The sequence below is a fragment of the Nerophis ophidion genome, linkage group LG18 (assembly GCF_033978795.1).
Source record: "Nerophis ophidion isolate RoL-2023_Sa linkage group LG18, RoL_Noph_v1.0, whole genome shotgun sequence".
NCBI lineage: Eukaryota > Metazoa > Chordata > Actinopteri > Syngnathiformes > Syngnathidae > Nerophis > Nerophis ophidion.
Window position 1 is genome coordinate 24,777,914 of NC_084628.1, and position 18,448 is coordinate 24,796,361.

At 42.7% G+C, this 18,448-nt stretch overlaps 1 protein-coding gene across 2 annotated transcripts in view; it reads left to right on the forward strand.

Moving 5' to 3' along the window:
- The window catches only part of col4a3 (collagen, type IV, alpha 3), a 36,520-nt gene that overhangs the window by 4,547 nt on the left and 13,525 nt on the right, over positions 1 to 18,448 (forward strand). For both annotated transcript variants that reach the window (XR_009802592.1, XM_061877816.1), the window contains exons 6-42: positions 3,814 to 3,861; positions 3,940 to 4,014; positions 4,083 to 4,127; positions 4,209 to 4,271; positions 7,124 to 7,168; positions 7,236 to 7,289; positions 7,392 to 7,433; positions 7,544 to 7,625; positions 7,714 to 7,749; positions 7,851 to 8,015; positions 8,146 to 8,238; positions 8,314 to 8,409; positions 8,519 to 8,589; positions 8,785 to 8,973; positions 9,148 to 9,316; positions 9,412 to 9,504; positions 9,641 to 9,745; positions 9,817 to 9,911; positions 9,983 to 10,133; positions 10,544 to 10,657; positions 10,729 to 10,896; positions 11,052 to 11,141; positions 11,217 to 11,351; positions 11,706 to 11,804; positions 12,374 to 12,463; positions 12,547 to 12,686; positions 13,254 to 13,380; positions 13,519 to 13,599; positions 13,674 to 13,775; positions 13,859 to 13,906; positions 13,977 to 14,162; positions 14,252 to 14,382; positions 14,480 to 14,552; positions 14,621 to 14,692; positions 14,938 to 15,063; positions 15,147 to 15,245; positions 15,349 to 15,561. Coding sequence is in view for 1 of the 2 variants with exons in the window: in XM_061877816.1 (XP_061733800.1) it covers positions 3,814 to 3,861; positions 3,940 to 4,014; positions 4,083 to 4,127; positions 4,209 to 4,271; positions 7,124 to 7,168; positions 7,236 to 7,289; positions 7,392 to 7,433; positions 7,544 to 7,625; positions 7,714 to 7,749; positions 7,851 to 8,015; positions 8,146 to 8,238; positions 8,314 to 8,409; positions 8,519 to 8,589; positions 8,785 to 8,973; positions 9,148 to 9,316; positions 9,412 to 9,504; positions 9,641 to 9,745; positions 9,817 to 9,911; positions 9,983 to 10,133; positions 10,544 to 10,657; positions 10,729 to 10,896; positions 11,052 to 11,141; positions 11,217 to 11,351; positions 11,706 to 11,804; positions 12,374 to 12,463; positions 12,547 to 12,686; positions 13,254 to 13,380; positions 13,519 to 13,599; positions 13,674 to 13,775; positions 13,859 to 13,906; positions 13,977 to 14,162; positions 14,252 to 14,382; positions 14,480 to 14,552; positions 14,621 to 14,692; positions 14,938 to 15,063; positions 15,147 to 15,245; positions 15,349 to 15,561 (3,811 nt within the window). In the remaining variant the exon portion in view is untranslated. The remainder of the gene's footprint in view (positions 1 to 3,813; positions 3,862 to 3,939; positions 4,015 to 4,082; positions 4,128 to 4,208; positions 4,272 to 7,123; positions 7,169 to 7,235; positions 7,290 to 7,391; positions 7,434 to 7,543; positions 7,626 to 7,713; positions 7,750 to 7,850; positions 8,016 to 8,145; positions 8,239 to 8,313; positions 8,410 to 8,518; positions 8,590 to 8,784; positions 8,974 to 9,147; positions 9,317 to 9,411; positions 9,505 to 9,640; positions 9,746 to 9,816; positions 9,912 to 9,982; positions 10,134 to 10,543; positions 10,658 to 10,728; positions 10,897 to 11,051; positions 11,142 to 11,216; positions 11,352 to 11,705; positions 11,805 to 12,373; positions 12,464 to 12,546; positions 12,687 to 13,253; positions 13,381 to 13,518; positions 13,600 to 13,673; positions 13,776 to 13,858; positions 13,907 to 13,976; positions 14,163 to 14,251; positions 14,383 to 14,479; positions 14,553 to 14,620; positions 14,693 to 14,937; positions 15,064 to 15,146; positions 15,246 to 15,348; positions 15,562 to 18,448) is intronic.

The following is an 18,448-nucleotide window of genomic DNA, read 5'->3' on the forward strand; positions in this document are numbered from 1 at the left end:
TAAGTAGTAAAGCCTACTGAAATGAGATTTTCTTATTCAAACGGGGAAAGCAGGTCCATTCTATGTGTCATACTTGATCATTTCGCCATATTGCCATATTTTTGCTGAAAGGATTTAGTAGAGAACATCCACAATAAGGTTCGCAACTTTTGGTCGCTAATAAAAAAGCCTTGCCTTTACCGGAAGTAGCAGACGATGTGCGCGTGACGTCACGGGTTGTAGGGCTTCTCACATCCTCACATTGTTTGCAATCATAGCAAGCAGCAGCTAGAACTGTTCGGACCGATAAAGCGACAATTTCCCCATTAATTTGAGCGAGGATGAAAGATTTGTGGATGAGGAAATTTAGAGTGAAGGACTAGAATAAAAAAAAAATTAGGTGATTGCAGTGGGAGCAATTCAGATGTTTTTAGACACATTTACTAGGATAATTCTGGGAAATCCCTTATCTGCCTACTGTGTTGCTAGTGTTTTAGTGAGTTAAATAGTACCTGAAAGTCGGAGGGGTGTGGCCACGGGTGTGTTGACGCCAGAGTCTCTGAGGAAAGTCACAAAGCTGCAGCAGGACAGAAGCTCCGCTGATCTCCTGTAAGAGCCGACTTATTACCACAATTGTCTTACCGAAAACTGCCGGTTGACATGTAGTCGGGATCCATGTTCGCTTGCCCGCTCTGATCCATTGTAAAGCTTCACCTCCGGGAATTTTAAACAAGGAAACAGCGTGTGTTTGTGTGGCTAAAGGCTAAAAGCTTCCCACCTCCATCTTTCTACTTTGACTTCTCCATTATTAATTAAACAAATTGCAAAAGATTCAGCAACACAGATGTCCAGAATACTGTGTAATTATGCGATTAAAGCAGACTACTTATAGCTTGGATCGGGCTGGAAAATAATGTCCGCTACAACCCGAGACGTCAAACGCACGCGTCATCATACCGCCACGTTTTCAACACGACACTTCGCGGGAAATTTAAAATTGCAATTTAGTAAACTAAAAAGGCCGTATCGGCATGTGTTGCAATGATAATATTTCATCATTGATATATAAACTATCAGACTGCGTGGTCGGTAGTAGTGGGTTTCAGTAGGCCTTTAAGCACTGGAAGCCAATGCAGGTGAAAAAGTATAGGTATATATATATATATATATATATATATATATATATATATATATATACATATAAAGGGTATATACAGTATAGGCATAATATGATCAAACTTTCTTGTTCTTGTCAAAAGTCTAGCAGCCGCATTTTGTACCAACTATAATCGTTTAATGCTAGACATGGGGAGACCCGAAAATAATACGTTACAGTAATCGAGACAAGACCTAACAAACAGACATTATCATTCAAAACTTGTGTAATAAGAGACAAGTTGTATTATTAACAAGTAACAGTATAAACAAATCTGCTTTTTTCATTACTTTACGTCTTTTTGGTATTTTTTTTCCTACATTTTATTCTTGTTTTTTTACAACACTATATTGCGGGCCAGGCAGCACGGTGAATGAGCGGTTAGTGCATCTGCTTCGCAATACGAAGGTTCTGGTAGTGATGAGTTCAATCCCGGGCTCTGGATTTTTCTGTGTGGAGTTTGCATGTTCTTCCCGTGACTGCGTGGGTTTCCTCCGGGTACTCCGGCTTCCTCCCACTTCCAAAGACATGCACCTGGGGATAGGTTGATTGGCAACACTAAATTGGCCCCAGTGTGTGAATGAGAGTGTGAATGTTGTCTGTCTATCTGTGTTGGCCCTGCGATGAGGTGGCGACTTGTCCAGGGTGTACACCGCCTTCCGCCCGAATGTAGCTGAGATAAGCTCCAGCGACCCCAAAAGGGACAAGCGGTGGAAAATGGATGGTTGTTGCGGGCCATCAAAAATGATACTACAGGCCACAAGTGGTACCCTGGCCGAACTTTGGACACCCCTGTAATAACTAATAATATAGTACCCTTTGTCACCTATAACACAAAGCTCACACTAAGTTTTGCCTTTAAAGGCCTACTAGGATGAGATTTTCTTATTTAAATGGGGATAGCAGGTCCATTCTCTGTGTCATACTTGATCATTTTGCGATATTGCCATATTTTTGTTGAAAGGATTTAGTACAGAACATCCACGATAAAGTTCACAACTTTCGGTGCTAAGAGAAAAGCCCTGCCTCTACCGGAAGTCGCAGACGATGACGTCACATGTTGATGGCTCCTCACATATTCACATTGTTTATAATGGGAGCCTCCAACAAAAACAGCTATTCGGACCGAGAAAACGACAATTTCCCCATTAATTTGAACGAGGATGAAAGATTCATGTTTGAGGATATTGATAGCGACAAACTAGAAAAAACAAAAACAAAACAGTTTAAAAAAAGAAAAAGCGATTGCACTGGGACGGATTCCGATGTTTTTAGACACATTTACTAGGATAATTCTGGGAAATCCCTTATCTTTTTATCGTGTTGCTGGTGTTTTAGTGAGTTTAACAGTACCTGATAGTCGGAGGTGTGTCTCCACGGGTTTCTTGACGCCAGTGTCTCAGGGGAGTCGACGGCAGCTTTATGGACGGCACAAACTCAGCTGATATCCGGTAAGAAGCGACTTTTTACCACAATTTTCTCACCGAAACCTGCTGGTTGACATTCGGTTGGGATCCATGTTCGCTGTGATCCGTAGTAAAGTTTCACCTCCGTGAATTTTAAACAAAGAATCACCGTGTGTTTGTGTGGCTAAAGGCTAAAGCTTCCCAACTCCATCTTTCTACTTTGACTTCTCCAATAATAATTGAACAAATTGCAAAGGATTCAGCAACACAGATGTCCAAAATACTGTGTAATTATGCAGTTAAAGCAGACGACTTTTAGCTGTGTGTGTGTGCAGCGCTCATACTTCCTAAAAACCCGTGATGTCAAGCGTACACGTCATCATTACGCGACGTTTTCAAGAAAAAACTCCCGGAAAATTTAAAATAGCAATTTAGTAAACTAAAAAGGCCGTATTGGCATGTGTTGCAATGTTAATATTTCATCATTGATATATAAACTATCAGACTGCGTGGTGGGTAGTAGTGGGTTTCAGTAGGCCTTTAAATATATGTAATATCTGTTTTTCAACCTTTTTTTTTTTTTTTTTTTTACAAAATAAAAGAATATCAAAATGGCCCCCGCATACTTTGTCTCGATATGCAGCCCTTAATGGAAAAAGTGCAATACAATCAGTCATGTTTACTTGTGCAAAGCTGGACAGACAGTGAACATCTAAATGTCCTCCATTAAACACACAATTTATTGTCTTTTACTCAAGTCATTGACAAAAGGTAAACATGCTTGGCTAAAGGCTACTAAGAGCCAGCAGCTACACAACAGCTAAGCACACAAACTAGACGTATATAATAATTGTAGAACAATATAGCAGTGTAAAACAGCACATTTGTGAATATAAAAATGCCAAGTAATTATAGTTGCATATTACTTACGCATACGTCTCTGAGGCAGGAGCGTATCAGAAGGTATTCAGTAACAAATGTGTCCGCATCATTGAACTTACTGCGACTCATGTCCTTAATTTAAATAACGTTGTGTTTTTCATACCTACCAATATTCTCTGGGTATTTTCACTTGATCAAACCTTCTCTGACTACACACTGCACAATGATAAAAAGTATGTACTATGATTCGTGCTAAAATATCGGATTCATATCAGTATCTGCCTATACTCAAGACTACAATATATGTTAGTAACAAAGTTGTATCGGGACACCCCTACCTTGTGACTGGTGTGAATGGTTTGTTGTGATCTCATCATGTCGCCCCGCCAGGGTCAAGAGGGTCCCAGTCCGGTGATCCCAGGTCCCCAAGGTCAGAAGGTGGGTTCAGAAGGTCCACGGTTCAACAAACTCATGCTTGGATTGCAGTATTTCATCGGCCATCCCTTTGACTTTTAGGGGGGTCGCGGACCACCAGGAGTTCCCGGCCAAAAAGGAATCAAATTGTATGCTGAAGGACCCAAAGAACTGAAGGTTGGTCTTCCTCCATGGGTCCACTTCTTCATCCACCAGGTCCCATCTCATTGCTTTTGTGGTTTCAGGGCGAGCCGGGTTATGTTGGGGAGAAAGGTTGTCCTGGACCTACGGTAGGTTTTTGGCCTTTTTGACCCACATCAACCATTATTTATACCTCCCTCTAAATGGGAGGTGTCCATTTTACACTCAAGGGTCCACCGGGGAAAACGGGCCTTAAAGGAGACAAGGGCGAGCGAGGTGACCCTGGTACACTGGTAAGGATGAATCTTTGAGACGTATCGTGTTGTCACACATTGTAACGACGAGTGACTTCATACTGTCACACATTATAACAATGAGCGATATGAGTGATATCATTCTGTCACACGTAACTATGAGTGATACGCTGTAATTAATTGGAGTGATTTGAATGATATTGCACTGTCACACATTGTAACGATGAGTGATATGAGTGATATCATACTGTAACACATTGTAACGATGAGTGATATGAGTGATATCATACTGTAACACATTGTAACGGTGAGCGATATGAGTGTTATCATACTGTAACACATTGTAACGATGAGCAATATGAGTGATATCATAGTGTCATACATTGTAGCTTTGAGAGACATCACACTGTCACACATTGTAACAATGAGCGATATGAGTGATATCATTCTGTCACACGTAACTATGAGTGATACGCTGTAATTAATTGATGAGCGATTTGAATTATATTGTACTGTCACACATTGTAACGATGAGTGATATGAGTGATACCATACTGTAACACATTGTAACAATGAGCGATATGAGTGGTATCATACTGTAACACATTGTAACGGTGAGCGATATGAGTAATATCATACTGTCACACATTGTAACAATAATATGAGTGATATCATTCTGTCACATGTAACTATTAGTGATACGCTGTATTTAGTTGATGAGTGATTTGAATGATATTGTACTGTTACACATTGTAACAATGAGTGACATGAGTGGTCTCATACTGTAACACATTGTAACGATGAGCGATATGAGTGATATACACATTGTATCTTTGAGAGATATCATACTGTCGCACATTGTAACTATGAGTGATATACTGTAATTGTAACGATGAGTGATATGAATAATATCATACTCTTACACATTGTAATGATGAGCAAAATGAGTGGTATCATGCTGTCACACATTATGCGCGGTATGTGTGATATTATACTGTAATACATTGTAACAAAGAGAGATATGAGTGATATCATACTGTCCCACATTGTAACGGTGAGTGATATCGTACTGTCACATATTGTAACGATGAGGGATATGAGTGTATCATAGTGTGACACATTGTAACAAGGAGCGATATGAGTGATATAATGTCACACTTTGTAACGATGAGGGATATGAATGATATCGTACTGTCATACATTGTAACTGAGTGACATCATACTGTAATTTATTGTAACAATGTGCGGTATGAGTAATATCATACAGTCACACATTGTAACGATGTGCGATATGAGTGATATCATACTGTCACACATTGTAACAATGAGCGATATGAATGATAACATTCTGTCACACGTAAAGATGAGCGATATGAGTAATATACTGTCACAGATCGTAACTATATGCGATATCATACTCTAACAGATTGTATTGATGAGCGATATGAGTGATATCATACCATCACACATTGTAACATGAGTGACATCATGCTGTAAGGCATTGTAACGATGAGTGATATGAATGATAACATTCTGTCGCATGTAACGATGAGCGATATGAGTAATATACTGTCACAGATTGTAACTATATGCGATATCATACTGTAACACAGTGTATTGATGAGCGATATGGATGATAACATTCTGTCAAACGTAACAATGAGCGATATGAGTAATATCACACTGTCACATATTGTAACAATATGCGATATTATACTCTAACAGATTGTATTGATGAGCGATATGAGTGATATAATACTGTCACACATTGTAATGATTAGCGATGAATGATATCATACTGTCACACATGGTAACGATGAGCAATATGAGTGATATCATACTGTCACACATTGTAATGATGAACAATATGAGTGATATCATAATGGACACATTGTAACAATGAACGATATGAGTGACATCATACTGTAATTCATTATAACGATGTGTGATATGAGTGACATCACACTGCAATTCATTATAACGATGTGTGATATGAGTGACATCGTACTGTAATTCATTGTAACAGTGTGTGATATGAGTGATATCATACTGTCACACATTGTAACAATGAGTGATATCATACTGTCACACATTGTAATGATGCGCAATATCAGTGATATCATACACATTGTAACGATAAGCGATATGAGTGATATCATACTGTCACACATTGTAACAGTGAGTGATATCATACTGTCACACTTTGTATCTTAATGCAATATCATACTGTCACACATTGTAACGATTAGCGATATAAGTGATACACTGTCACACGTTGTATTCGTGAGCAATGTGAGTGATATCATACTTCCAAACATTGTAACGATACCAAAATGTATTTCGATACTTTTTGATACTTTTGTAAATATAAGGGACCACAAAAAATATATAATAATATATATCACACTGTCGCACATTGTAACAATGAGCCATACCAGTGATATCATACTGTCACACATTGTAATGACCAGCGATATGAGCGATAATATACTGTCACACATTGTAACTATGTGCGATATCATACTGTAACACATTGTATTGATGAGCGATATTACACTGGCACACATTGTAACAATGCGCGATATTGTGGTAACAATGAGCGTATAGCGCTATCGTACGGTCACAGGGTATCGCAACATTGAGCAATATCGTACACATTTTTGTAATGTTGACTGATACTGTCAAAGATACTCTACTGTCACCATGTATCGTATGGTTGAGCGATATCGTAATGTCACGTTTGACCGGCAGCGTATTGTCTTACGGTATCTTAAAGTTGAGCGATATTGTATCGGATGCACATTCTTCTCTTCTGTTCTCTAAGTGGCAGAAGGACCGTCTTGTTGATTTTGTGTCACGTCTAAATGAGGTTCTAACGTTGCACTTTTCAGGGAAAACAAGGAAAGGACGGGCTCCTCGGAGAACTTGGGCAACCGGTGAGGAACGTGTCAATGTTGGCCTCACTGATTCCATAACCAAACAGCTATTTTGTCACGTCTGCAGGGAGAACCAGGAGATCCAGGGTACCTGGGCCCCCCAGGCATCGATGGAGCACAGGTGAGAACAGGAACTGGTATTAGTCGTTTTGTGTTGATTCAGCATTTTTTGTGAAGAGAATGAGAAAGTCGGGAATAAATTTTGCTTTTTTTTTGTGTTCAGGGCGAGAAAGGCGACTTTGGTCCTCCGGGTCCTCCAGGCGAGGTGAGAAAAAACATTTGCTAGTGAACCGTAAAGCCGGTGGATGTTCTTGTCTTTAAGCAGCCATGTTGGAATTGGGCCCCAAAAGACTGATCCATGTTTTTCTCCATCAGATTTTGTTGAGGCACAGATTCCTGAAGGGTCAGCGTGGTATTCCCGGACCACCCGGACCAGGAGGAGACCCCGGCGAACCAGGTACCTCGGATTGTCATCAGTATGTTTGTACAAGGATCTCAGGTGAGGTATATCTGATCACATCGGTCGTCTTCTCTGACTCTCTCAGGACTTATCGGGTTCCCTGGACTGCAGGGCGAGCCAGGTATCATACCTTTTTTCCCAAAAATAAACCAGAGGATGGTGACTTGGCAGTCGTCATAAGGACTTTTCTTCTGTCTTGTCTAATTAATAATTTCTTTTAAGGGGAGGGTCCACCTGGTCAACCGGGCCCTAAGGGACCACCTGGCTTTACAGGCCCAAAAGGAGAACCAGGGGAGCCAGGGCCGTTCGTTATTGGCCGTCCAGGACAACCTGGGGCCCCAGGAGCTACCGGGTCTGAGGGAGAACCAGGAGAACCAGGAATACCAGGTGATGATTCCAAACTACACCAGTGAACGTTGCGGTGCAAAGACAAGCCAGTGGTAACGCAGCTTGCCGACCTTCTATGAAAGAGGTATTTTTCAACTCCAAGATGTTGGCCTAAAATGTATTTCCTCAGAATTACTGCAAGGAGATGGTGGACTTCCAGGTTCCAAAGGCTTGAAAGGCCTGATGGGACCTTCGGGGACCAGAGGACAGGAAGGCCCGGAAGGTGGGATACAAACATATACTTTATAAGTTGTTATCTTGTGATATTGACAGGTTGGATTCATTGACTGATTTATAGGCGAGAAGGGGGAGGTGTGCTTGGTCTGTCCGGCTGTCGTGGGACCCCCTGGACCTCCAGGCGAACCAGGGAAACCGGGTGCAGATGGGCAGAGAGGTAAACAAGGATAATACCTTTGCACAGTAATGCTATATTATTTGCATGCATAAAGCTTCTCAACATACAAGAAACTGAAACATTGAACATGGCATATTCTCTTTTTCAGGTGCACCTGGAACTCTTGGACCCAAAGGTCACAATGGGGTGAAAGGTATTGCCGGAGTACCTGGTCCACAGGTGAGCTCAGGTCAACACTCCGGAAACTGGTAACCACTCACACTGAAATCAGAATAACTTGATAATGGTGCCTAACGTCACATTGATTCAGCTAGATCCATGAGCCCTTGAAGTTTATTCTCATCAGAAAAACTGTATCACAGGAAATGTGGTTCCTCCACTCCCCCTCAACTGTCTCTCAATTTTGCTCTGCAGGGCCTCTTTGGCATCCCAGGACAGCCAGGAGCTCCTGGTTTAACTGGTGTACCTGGCATTGTGAGGAGGATCGGACAGAAGGGTGATGTAGGGGACCAAGGAATCACTGGACCTCCAGGCCGTGAGGGCGCAGAAGGACTTTCTGGAATACCAGGACCCAACGGGACACCAGGACTGAAGGGAAACCTTGTAAGTGTTTGACTGTAAGAAAACCGAACTTCGCCCACACATAAACAGGCAAGGGGAGATGTCCGAGCTCAGTTTGTGGTGGGACGTTATATGGTGCCTTGCACAAGCGCCCTTAATTGATGGTGCATCCAATTAACTAATAGGCCCATGTTCAGTAGAATTGTTTGTTTGCAGGGACCCCAAGGACCAAAAGGTGACAGAGGTCCTGTTGGAGAGACTGGTCCAAGCGGCCCGATAGGACAAATGGGGCCGTCGGGGCTTCCAGGCATCGGGGTTCCAGGACTTCCAGGACCCCCAGGCGATGTTGGAGTTTTAGGCCAGCGAGGAGATCCTGGTGTACCAGGTAGGACTGGCCAGGGTAGTGACAGGACATTAGACCCCTGACAAATATGTTGGATCCATTCAATAAGTCCCAACACTACTGTATCTGTGATTTAGGAGAAAAAGGTTCTCCTGGTGAAATCATAACCATTCAGGGAGATCCTGGTCAGAAGGGGATAAAGGGTTCATCTGGGAATCCTGGACAGGAAGGTGAGACTGAATCATAAGAAAAATCATGGCAAGCTTTATTTGGTACCCTCAGTGGGTGTTTGAAATGGATGAAAACTATTCCCCGTTCCAACCTCACATTTGTATGTGACTTATTTTCTCTTTCTGGTTATCTCAGGTGTGATGGGACCCCCTGGGAATCTTGGACTGGTAGGTCCAAAGGGAGAAAAGGGAGAGGAAGGATTTACTGTCCAGGGTCCTCCAGGCTTCCCAGGGGTGAAGGGTGAGGTTTTAGAAGAGCATGGATTCATTATTGAGGTGCATGTGACCTACTGGATTTTTTCCTGGCCTCAGGACTCAAGGGCCTTCCAGGAGGTCCAGGTTTGGCAAGTTACGGAAGCAAAGGGCGCTCTGGACCATCAGGGCCTCCGGGAAGACCGGGCTTGAAGGTGACTTGAGCTCAATGTAAGGAAGTCTGTTTCACAACCTTCACCACTTGTGTTGCTTCTCCATGTAACAGGGGGATGCTGGCTTTGGTTTTCCGGGTCAGCTCGGCCAATTAGGGCCACAAGGAGAAGATGGCTCTCTGGGAGAACCGGGATCTGAAGGTCCCAGTGGGACTTTTGGCGTTCCAGGATCTGCTGGGTTGGATGGACTTCCAGGTCCCAAAGGTAGATTTGAGATGTGATGAGATGGGCATGAAGAGCTTAACTAAAAGTCATATTACTGAACATTATCAATCAAAAGTTTAGTTTACAGAACCAATTTAAACCATTAAAATACTTTTATGCTGTTTGAAATGTTCACTTTGGCCGCAAGTTGAAAGGGAGCTTCTGTGTGACTGCGACAACGCCAGGTACAGTATATGCTGCAGCATATCAGCAAGAGTTTAAGTATATGTGGGCCCCTCAATAGAAAAGGTTTGGACATCCCCGCTCTTGTTTATATAGCCTACACTGCACTACACATATCCAATCTTTCACCACAGTAGCACAAATGCATTCATTAGAAGTCCACCTACTGTATGTGATCTTATTATACTTCCCTCAGACTCTCAGGTCCACATCCCACTGTATTTCAGGTTGTAGTGGTCTGGATGGTGTTCCAGGACCACCTGGTCCTGTTGGAACTTGTTTTCCAGGAAGACCTGGATCTGTAGGAAGGCAAGGTCCGATGGGACTCATTGGCTTCCCAGGTACAAACTTAGAAATGTTTTGTTCAGAAAACAAACCTTTTGGTCAGTGTAAGACTGTTCTTGTTCCGCAGGACCCAGAGGTGAAAAGGGCCAGCTAGGTGATCCTGGGCTGCCTGGCATGGGAGCCCTCGGACCCCTAGGACCATTTGGGGTTCCGGGATTTGATGGAACTCCAGGTCCACCAGGACCCATTGGGTTGAAGGGACAGAGTGGGACCACTGGTGAACCAGGAATCCCAGGTATGGTTCATACATACATTTAAAAAACATTTTAGACCAAGAGGACCTGACGAAACCACCTTTTCCTGACTGCCTGGTCATGAAATCTTTTTTCACTAAAAAATAGGATGTTAGAGCACACTTTGCATTGCCATTAAAAATTGTCTGTGTTTCAGGTATCAGGGGAGACATGGGTCTTCCAGGAGTCCGTGGAAGTCCAGGGGACATAGGGAAGCCAGGAGAGGCTGGTAGTCCTGGGCCACAAGGTTACCTGTTGTCACCACAAATTAGTTTGTCTACCTGAGTATAAATCACTCATTAATTGTTTCTCTTTGTCTCAGGTCAGGTGGGTGTAGATGGTACCACAGGCTCCCAGGGGCCACCAGGGCCTTGGGGAGACCCAGGGGAGATAGGACCCAAAGGGGAACAGATCACTGTGCAGATATATGGAAACCCTGGAGACCTTGGAGAGCCTGGTATTGTTCTCTAGTCCTATTGATTGGTATTGAATGACTTTGTTCTTCATTCGATGTTCTTTGGAGTCGACGAGATTTTGTCCAGTATTACTGTTTGAATTGTCAACTGTTAACTTGTCATGGCTAATTGGCACATTTTTAGAACATTTGTAAACATCTGCTGGGACATTCACGACTGAGAATCTATCCAATACGAGCGGCTGATCTGAGCAATAGGAGAAAGTAAAAAATCAGTGGAGTAAACATACGTAAAAGTCAAGTGTTCAACTGGTCTAAGTGAGGTGGCCTGAACAGGAAGTCCCAATGTCAACACGTCTTACCATTTTTCTTGCTTGTTTCACTGTTCATCCTTAGGAACTCCAGGTCTGAGTGGTGCTATAGGCAATCAGGGTACCCCAGGATCTCCAGGTCGTGACGGCACCAATGGTAGACCTGGAAGTGCTGGACCTCAAGGTGTTTTTGTTGTTGTTTGCATCATTCTTCCAGCATGATCACAGCTAGAGACCGTTTCAACTGAGCAATTACGCATACCAGGCTATAGGTTGTATTCGGACACGTGGCTTTTGAACGGAAGTCAACAAAGTGGTGGGCCACCAAAACAACATGGCAACCGAGCAGCAAACCAAGTGTGAAGTGTCTGAGTCTGCAAGGGGCCGAGATTTTACCACTAAAAGCAGATACGAAAGAGATAGAAAACTATGCAATTGAATATACCCCTCCCTATACATTGACAAAATTAAATTTGTTGAGTGATCTCAAGGATTATCCATTGGGCGCATTTCCTAACCTGTTGAACTAAATTGGTGCTGCAGAATTTATTTTAAGGTTGCATTTCATGAGTTAACTTTGCGTCTACAGCCATGTTTGTTGTTTTGTTTTTGTTTTGCGCACCGTTACAAGTATTGGTGGTTTTTCAACATACGCTCGCCGGCTCGTATAGTTAACCAGCCAGACGTGACGTCAGGTGAATACAACCCCTGAAGTGCTATCTGAATGAACTGTCAAATACGTTTTACTCCTAGGACTTTCTGGAGAACCTGGTAGAGATGGAGAGATAGGCCCTCCTGGTTCCTGTGGTCTTCCCGGCAATCGTGGTGATCTCGGAAAGCCAGGTGAATGATTTGACTTAATTTTGTTTAACCCAAAAATGATGGATGTTTACACTGTCTGGATAACACCTGGATCTTGGGTACAGGTTGGAAAGGGGAAAAGGGATCCTTAGGGCCTTGTGGAAATCCCGGTTTTGATGGAAATGTTGGACTGGAGGGACTAAAGGGTGCAAAAGGGGAACCCAGTTTACCTGGACCTGGACCTAAAGGACAGTCTGGAGAGAAGGTATGATAGGAAGCATTGTTCACCTGTACTTTTGTTGACAGGAATTGAGTCCAGAGCCACAAGTCACTTCAAAGTCGCATAATATTAGTTAATAAAAAGCATGAAGATGAAAATAAAAAACCTTATTGAGTAGGAAGATATAAGTGATAAAAAAGAAACGACCAATAACAGAGCCCTGTGGACTACCAGTTGTGACATGGAAGTGTTGTAATGGGAATGAAGTGTTCCGAGTTGGACAACGTGACTATGGCTGTAAAGCTAAGACTTGAATCAGGAGAAAGGGAGTCCTAGAAACTAATGGAATGTGGTCTGATCAGGAGGGTGGGATGGGTGAACTATGGCTAAGACAACTTAGTGATTTTGTAGATAAATATCCTGTCATTACAATTTATGCTAGTATGTTCATGTCTTTGATTGCTGTAATGCTTGTATGTGATTACACCTTTGGTGGAAGTATGTCATTTTTTTGGTGTCATCAACACCGTGATGGTCTCTGCCCTAGGAACATGTCCCCCCAAACCAATAGAAAATAATCTCCGTCATCAAACCTCTTCTGTCTTCTTCCAGGGACAGCCAGGTTGTCCAGGTCCTCCAGGTACACAGGGGGCCCCAGGAAATAGAGGAGACGACGGTCCTCCAGGACATTGTGGTCCCTGTGGCCCTAAAGGAAACACTGGACCTCCTGGATGCAGAGGTCTAAAATTGTATTCATTTATCCTGAAAGAGTTGATAAGTTTGTGAGATAAAAACACAAAATCGAGTGTGGGCGTTTTTCTACTGTTCCATTTGCACCTGATGAAAATCTTCTCAAAGTCTTCTCTGTATCTCTCAGGTCCACCGGGCTCTTCTGGTAACAAAGGTTGTGATGGGCCTCCAGGGGTCAGCGGACCTCCAGGACCTAGCGGTCTTACAGGTGCCTTGGTTTGAGCAGGAAATTACCATTTGTCAAAAACACAAAGACATCTCGACAATGTGTCTCCACATCAGGTAACAAGGGGGCTCCTGGAGATCCTGGTTTACCTGGGTTCAGAGGTAGCCAGGGGCAGGATGGAATACCAGGACCTCCTGGTGAAAAAGGAGCCATGGGAGGTGAAAAAACACAAATAAGTCCTGGTAATTATTGGTGGTTTTGTCTCTGTCTCACCTGATCCAAGGTTTCTTATTTTGCCCAGCACCTGGATTCGGAGCCAGAGGAGCAGAAGGGACAAAAGGTCCACCAGGTGAGTTGTAACCACTGATTGTATAAGTGCTTTCTTTTCACTTGAAAATAAAAAACATTTATATTTTCAGGTTGTGCTGGAGAAAAGGGATCCTCTGGTACATGTGGTCATCCAGGGCCATCTGGTCCCGAAGGAAATCCAGGTTGTCCTGGACCTCCTGGGTCCCCTGGACCTCCTGGTCTTCGTGGCAGGCCGGGACTCTGCACTGAAGGAGACAAAGGAGGAAAAGGACTAAGTGGAGAGCGAGGGACCACAGGTGATACAGCTTTAATGGTTCATGGCTCAGTATGATTTGTCTTTTCTGATCTTTATCTGTGTAATTCTGATTTATTACTTTGGTTGGAGGTCCGCCGGGTTGTCAAGGTCCTCCTGGTCCTCCAGGTCCTGGATTTAAAGGAGATAAGGGAACTAAAGGGGCAACAGGTAACCCTGGAATACCTGGTTGCCATGGAGATATTGGCCAGCGAGGCAGGCCGGTCAGTAATTTCAAAAATCTTCTTTCAAATTTGAGAACACTAGCACTAATACAATTGTGGAAGAAACAAACAGAATGTTTCTGATCCTTTATCTCAGGGTGAAGACGGACCACAAGGAGTACCGGGACTTAAAGGCCTAATGGGAGAAACTGGTGTTACAGGACCTGTCGGTAAGATAACGACTTTACTGCTTTTTTTCTCTGCTGGCTCAGTCTGGAACTTCCGTCTTTGATTTCAGGTATGAAGGGCGAGGATGGTCCACCGGGCCTCAAAGGTTCTCATGGACCTCCAGGACCTCCTGGTAGACAAGGTAGGATCAGCAAGGGGTTCAGTTATTTAATAGTATATGCATAGTTCAGCCCATAGTCTACATTTTGTTAGTGACCAGTTGTGTTTAGGTTAAACACAAAGGTTTACAGGACAGTACCAATATGTTTATTTTAAAAACTGTACATTGGTACTCTCTGGTTGGTCAGTCAGTCCAGTTGGGCGGAGTCATGTTAGTCACGCCATTAGTAGTACTACTAATCTGAATGCAGAATCCTGCCCCTGCAGGAGTGAAGGGAAAGGACGTGTCCCGGGAGGTAGTGGTCTTACCAGGAGACCAAGGATTGCCAGGAGATGAGGGACTTCCAGGAGAACCAGGGAGCCCAGGAACCAGAGGGAGACCTGGTAGTACAGGTGAATCATTTGAACAATTTTGTGAAAAGCTCATTAATGACGAAGCTGATAATTAAATCCGCGTTGTGTTTTGCTTAATGTAGGCCCTAAAGGTAGTCGAGGGGTGGTTGGGCGGAGGGGCTGGCCTGGTTTTCCCGGGATGAAAGGCGACATTGGTGACAGAGGAGTACCAGGAACAACAGGTAAGAACAATTATATGGGAATCTGTTCTAGTAAGAAGGGCGAACATGAAAGAACTCCTGACCAGAAGAGAGCCACATAGTAAAAATGTTCACCTGTTGGCAGGTGTCATGGGTACACAAGGTCCTAGGGGTGGAAAAGGTCCTCGGGGTTCGCCAGGTCCATGTGAGGATGTACCAGAGAAGGACGGCTTCCTGTTCACCCGGCACAGTCAGGAGGTTTTTGTCCCGGAATGCCCTGCAGGATCCAGCAAAGTGTACAGCGGATTTTCCCTGCTTTTCATCAACGGGAACAACCGAGCTCACGGACAAGACCTGGGTACGCTTCGCCACTCTTTCCCGTTCCCACTTGGACGTAGCTCTACTTGTCAAAATTACCATTAAACATTTGTGTGAAAAAACTCGCGGACGCAGCAGAAAGAGCTTCAAAATAGTGTCCATAAAGCCGCAGGTAGGCCACAACGTAGCTGTTTTGGTATACTTCTTATTTGTGCTTTAAAGGCCTACTGAAATTAGATTTTCTTATTTAAACGGGGATAGCAGGTCCATTCTATGTGTCATACTTGATCATTTCGCGATATTGCCATATTTTTGCTGAAAGGATTTAGTAGAGAACATCGACGATAAAGTTCGCAACTTTTGCTTGCTAACAGAAAAGCCCTGCCTCTACCGGAAGTCGCAGATGATGACGTCACATGTTGACGGCTCCTCACATCTTCACATTGTTTTTAATGGGAGCCTCCAACAAAAAGTGCTATTCGGACCGAGAAAACGACAATTTCCCCATTCATTTGAAGGAGGATGAAAGATTCGTGTTTGAGGATATTGATAGCGACGGACTAGAAAAAAAAACAAGTTAAAAAAAACAGAGCGATTGCATTGGGACGGATTCAGATGTTTTTAGACACATTTACTAGGATAGTTCTGGGAAATCCCTTATCTTTCTATTGTGTTGCTAGTGTTTTAGTGAGTTTAAATAGTACCTGATAGTCGGAGATGTGTGTCCACGGGTGTGTTGACGCGCAGTGTCTCAGGGAAGTCGACGGCAGCTTTATGGGCGGCACAAGCTCAGCTGATCTCCGTTAAGAAGCGACTTTTTACCACAATTTTCTCACCGAAACCTGCTGGTTGACATTCGGTCAGGATCCATGTTCGCTGTGATCCATAGTAAAGTTTCACCTCCGTGAATTTTAAACAAGGAATCACCGTGTGTTTGTGTGGCTAAAGGCTAAAGCTTCCCAACTCCATCTTTCTACTTTGACTTCTCCAATATTAATTGAACAAATTGCAAAGGATTCAGCAACACAGATGTCCAAAATACTGTGTAATTATGCAGTTAAAGCCGACGACTTTGAGCTGTGTGTGTGTGCAGCGCTCATATTTCCTAACAGCCCGTGACGTCAAGCGTACGCGTCATCATTACGCGACGTTTTCAAGAAGAAACAACCGGGAAATTTAAAATTGCAATTTAGTAAACTAAAATGGCCGTATTGGCATGTGTTGCAATATTAATATTTCATCATTGATATATAAACTATCAGACTGCGTGGTGGGTAGTAGTGGGTTTCAGTAGGCCTTTAAAGTGTAAATTAGGGATGTCTTAGTGTAACGGCAAACAGCTGTCTCATCAGCTGATGCGCAAGCACGCAACCGCGGCGACTTGGCAACCAGCCAAACCCCACTTGATAAAATTATATTTTATGGTAAAGCACATCCACACCCCTATTCACCTAGGCAACCCCAGGTAAGCTGTATATAATTCGACATTAGTTCAGCCAGTCGGTTTAAGGATCAGAGACGATCTATTCACGTTCACGCGCAGGTAGAGCACGGCGCGATCCCGTCTCACCTGCTGTTGCGTGAGTCCGGTAATTAGACAGCTGCATCAAATCAAGGAGTGCATAAGATGCCACCGCAGCGAAGAGTGGGACAACATTTTTTACTATCCTTGAAGATAACCCAGTATTGTGCCAAAAAAGTACCAAAACCAAAATGATTCTGATCATTTGGATGGATGGCCAAATACTTTTGACAATATAGTGGAAATAAACCATAGGTTCTGGCTGATTTGAAAAATAACTACTTACCAAAACCTCTTGCATAAGAAGGAACTCATAAATAACTGACAAAAAATACATTTATATATAGTTATGTTGTGCGAAAATAATTTGACTTTAAATATATTTCTTGACTAAACCGTCAATAACATTTAACATATTTTCCGGACTACAACGTATATAAACAGCACCCACAAGATTTTAGAAGAAAATAGCATTATTCCATATATTAGCCGCACTGGACTACAAGTTGCAGATATATATGTTGTGGAATGAGTTGTTTACACAGAAATATTCTGTAAATGTTTATTTACATACCTTAATTTTTTCCAAATGGTGTCTGTAACACGGCAGATCAAGCGAAACACAAGTCATCGTCATGGACCCACTAGCTGCGGAAGCTAGCTCTCCAATCAGCTAAACAGACTCTATAACTCCAAAGTGACGTTTTGGTGAATTTCAAAAACTGAAAAAAAAACAAAAATAATGTCGTCGGAGTTTAATAATACTAACACAGACACTCGTAAACTTTTTAGCATATTAGCTAAGGCTTCATTACATTACAATAGCATGTGCAAATTTGTGTGAAAACACTCCTACAGACATCACACATGGTACGGTTTAGTAAGTAAGAAATGTTTTCGTAGTTTTTGTTAAATTGTAAAACTCACAAACGTTGTTTGGAGTAACGAATGAATAATCCATACGAGTAAAAACGCTATGGACGGCGAGAAGACGGAGTGGCATTTCTTCTTCCGGTTGTAGGCTCAGTATAAACAGAAGAGTTCGGCAGCACCTGGAGGGAGCGAACTCGTCCAAAAGTTGGTGCCATACCACAAACAATAACACACCTGTTTAGTATTTTTTTAATATATTTTTTTAACATTTACTATGCTCCTGTCAGCGAAGAAAAATCCATACATTATACTTAGACAATCTTTATTGATCCACAAGTGATATATTTACATATTATATATATTGTATATAATATATACTGATATATTACATATAGATAGGCACCAGCGCCCCCCGCGACCCCAAAAGGGAATGAGCGGTAGAAAATGGATGGATGGATATCACATATATATATATATATATATATATATATATATATATATATATATATATATATATACTGTGTATATATAT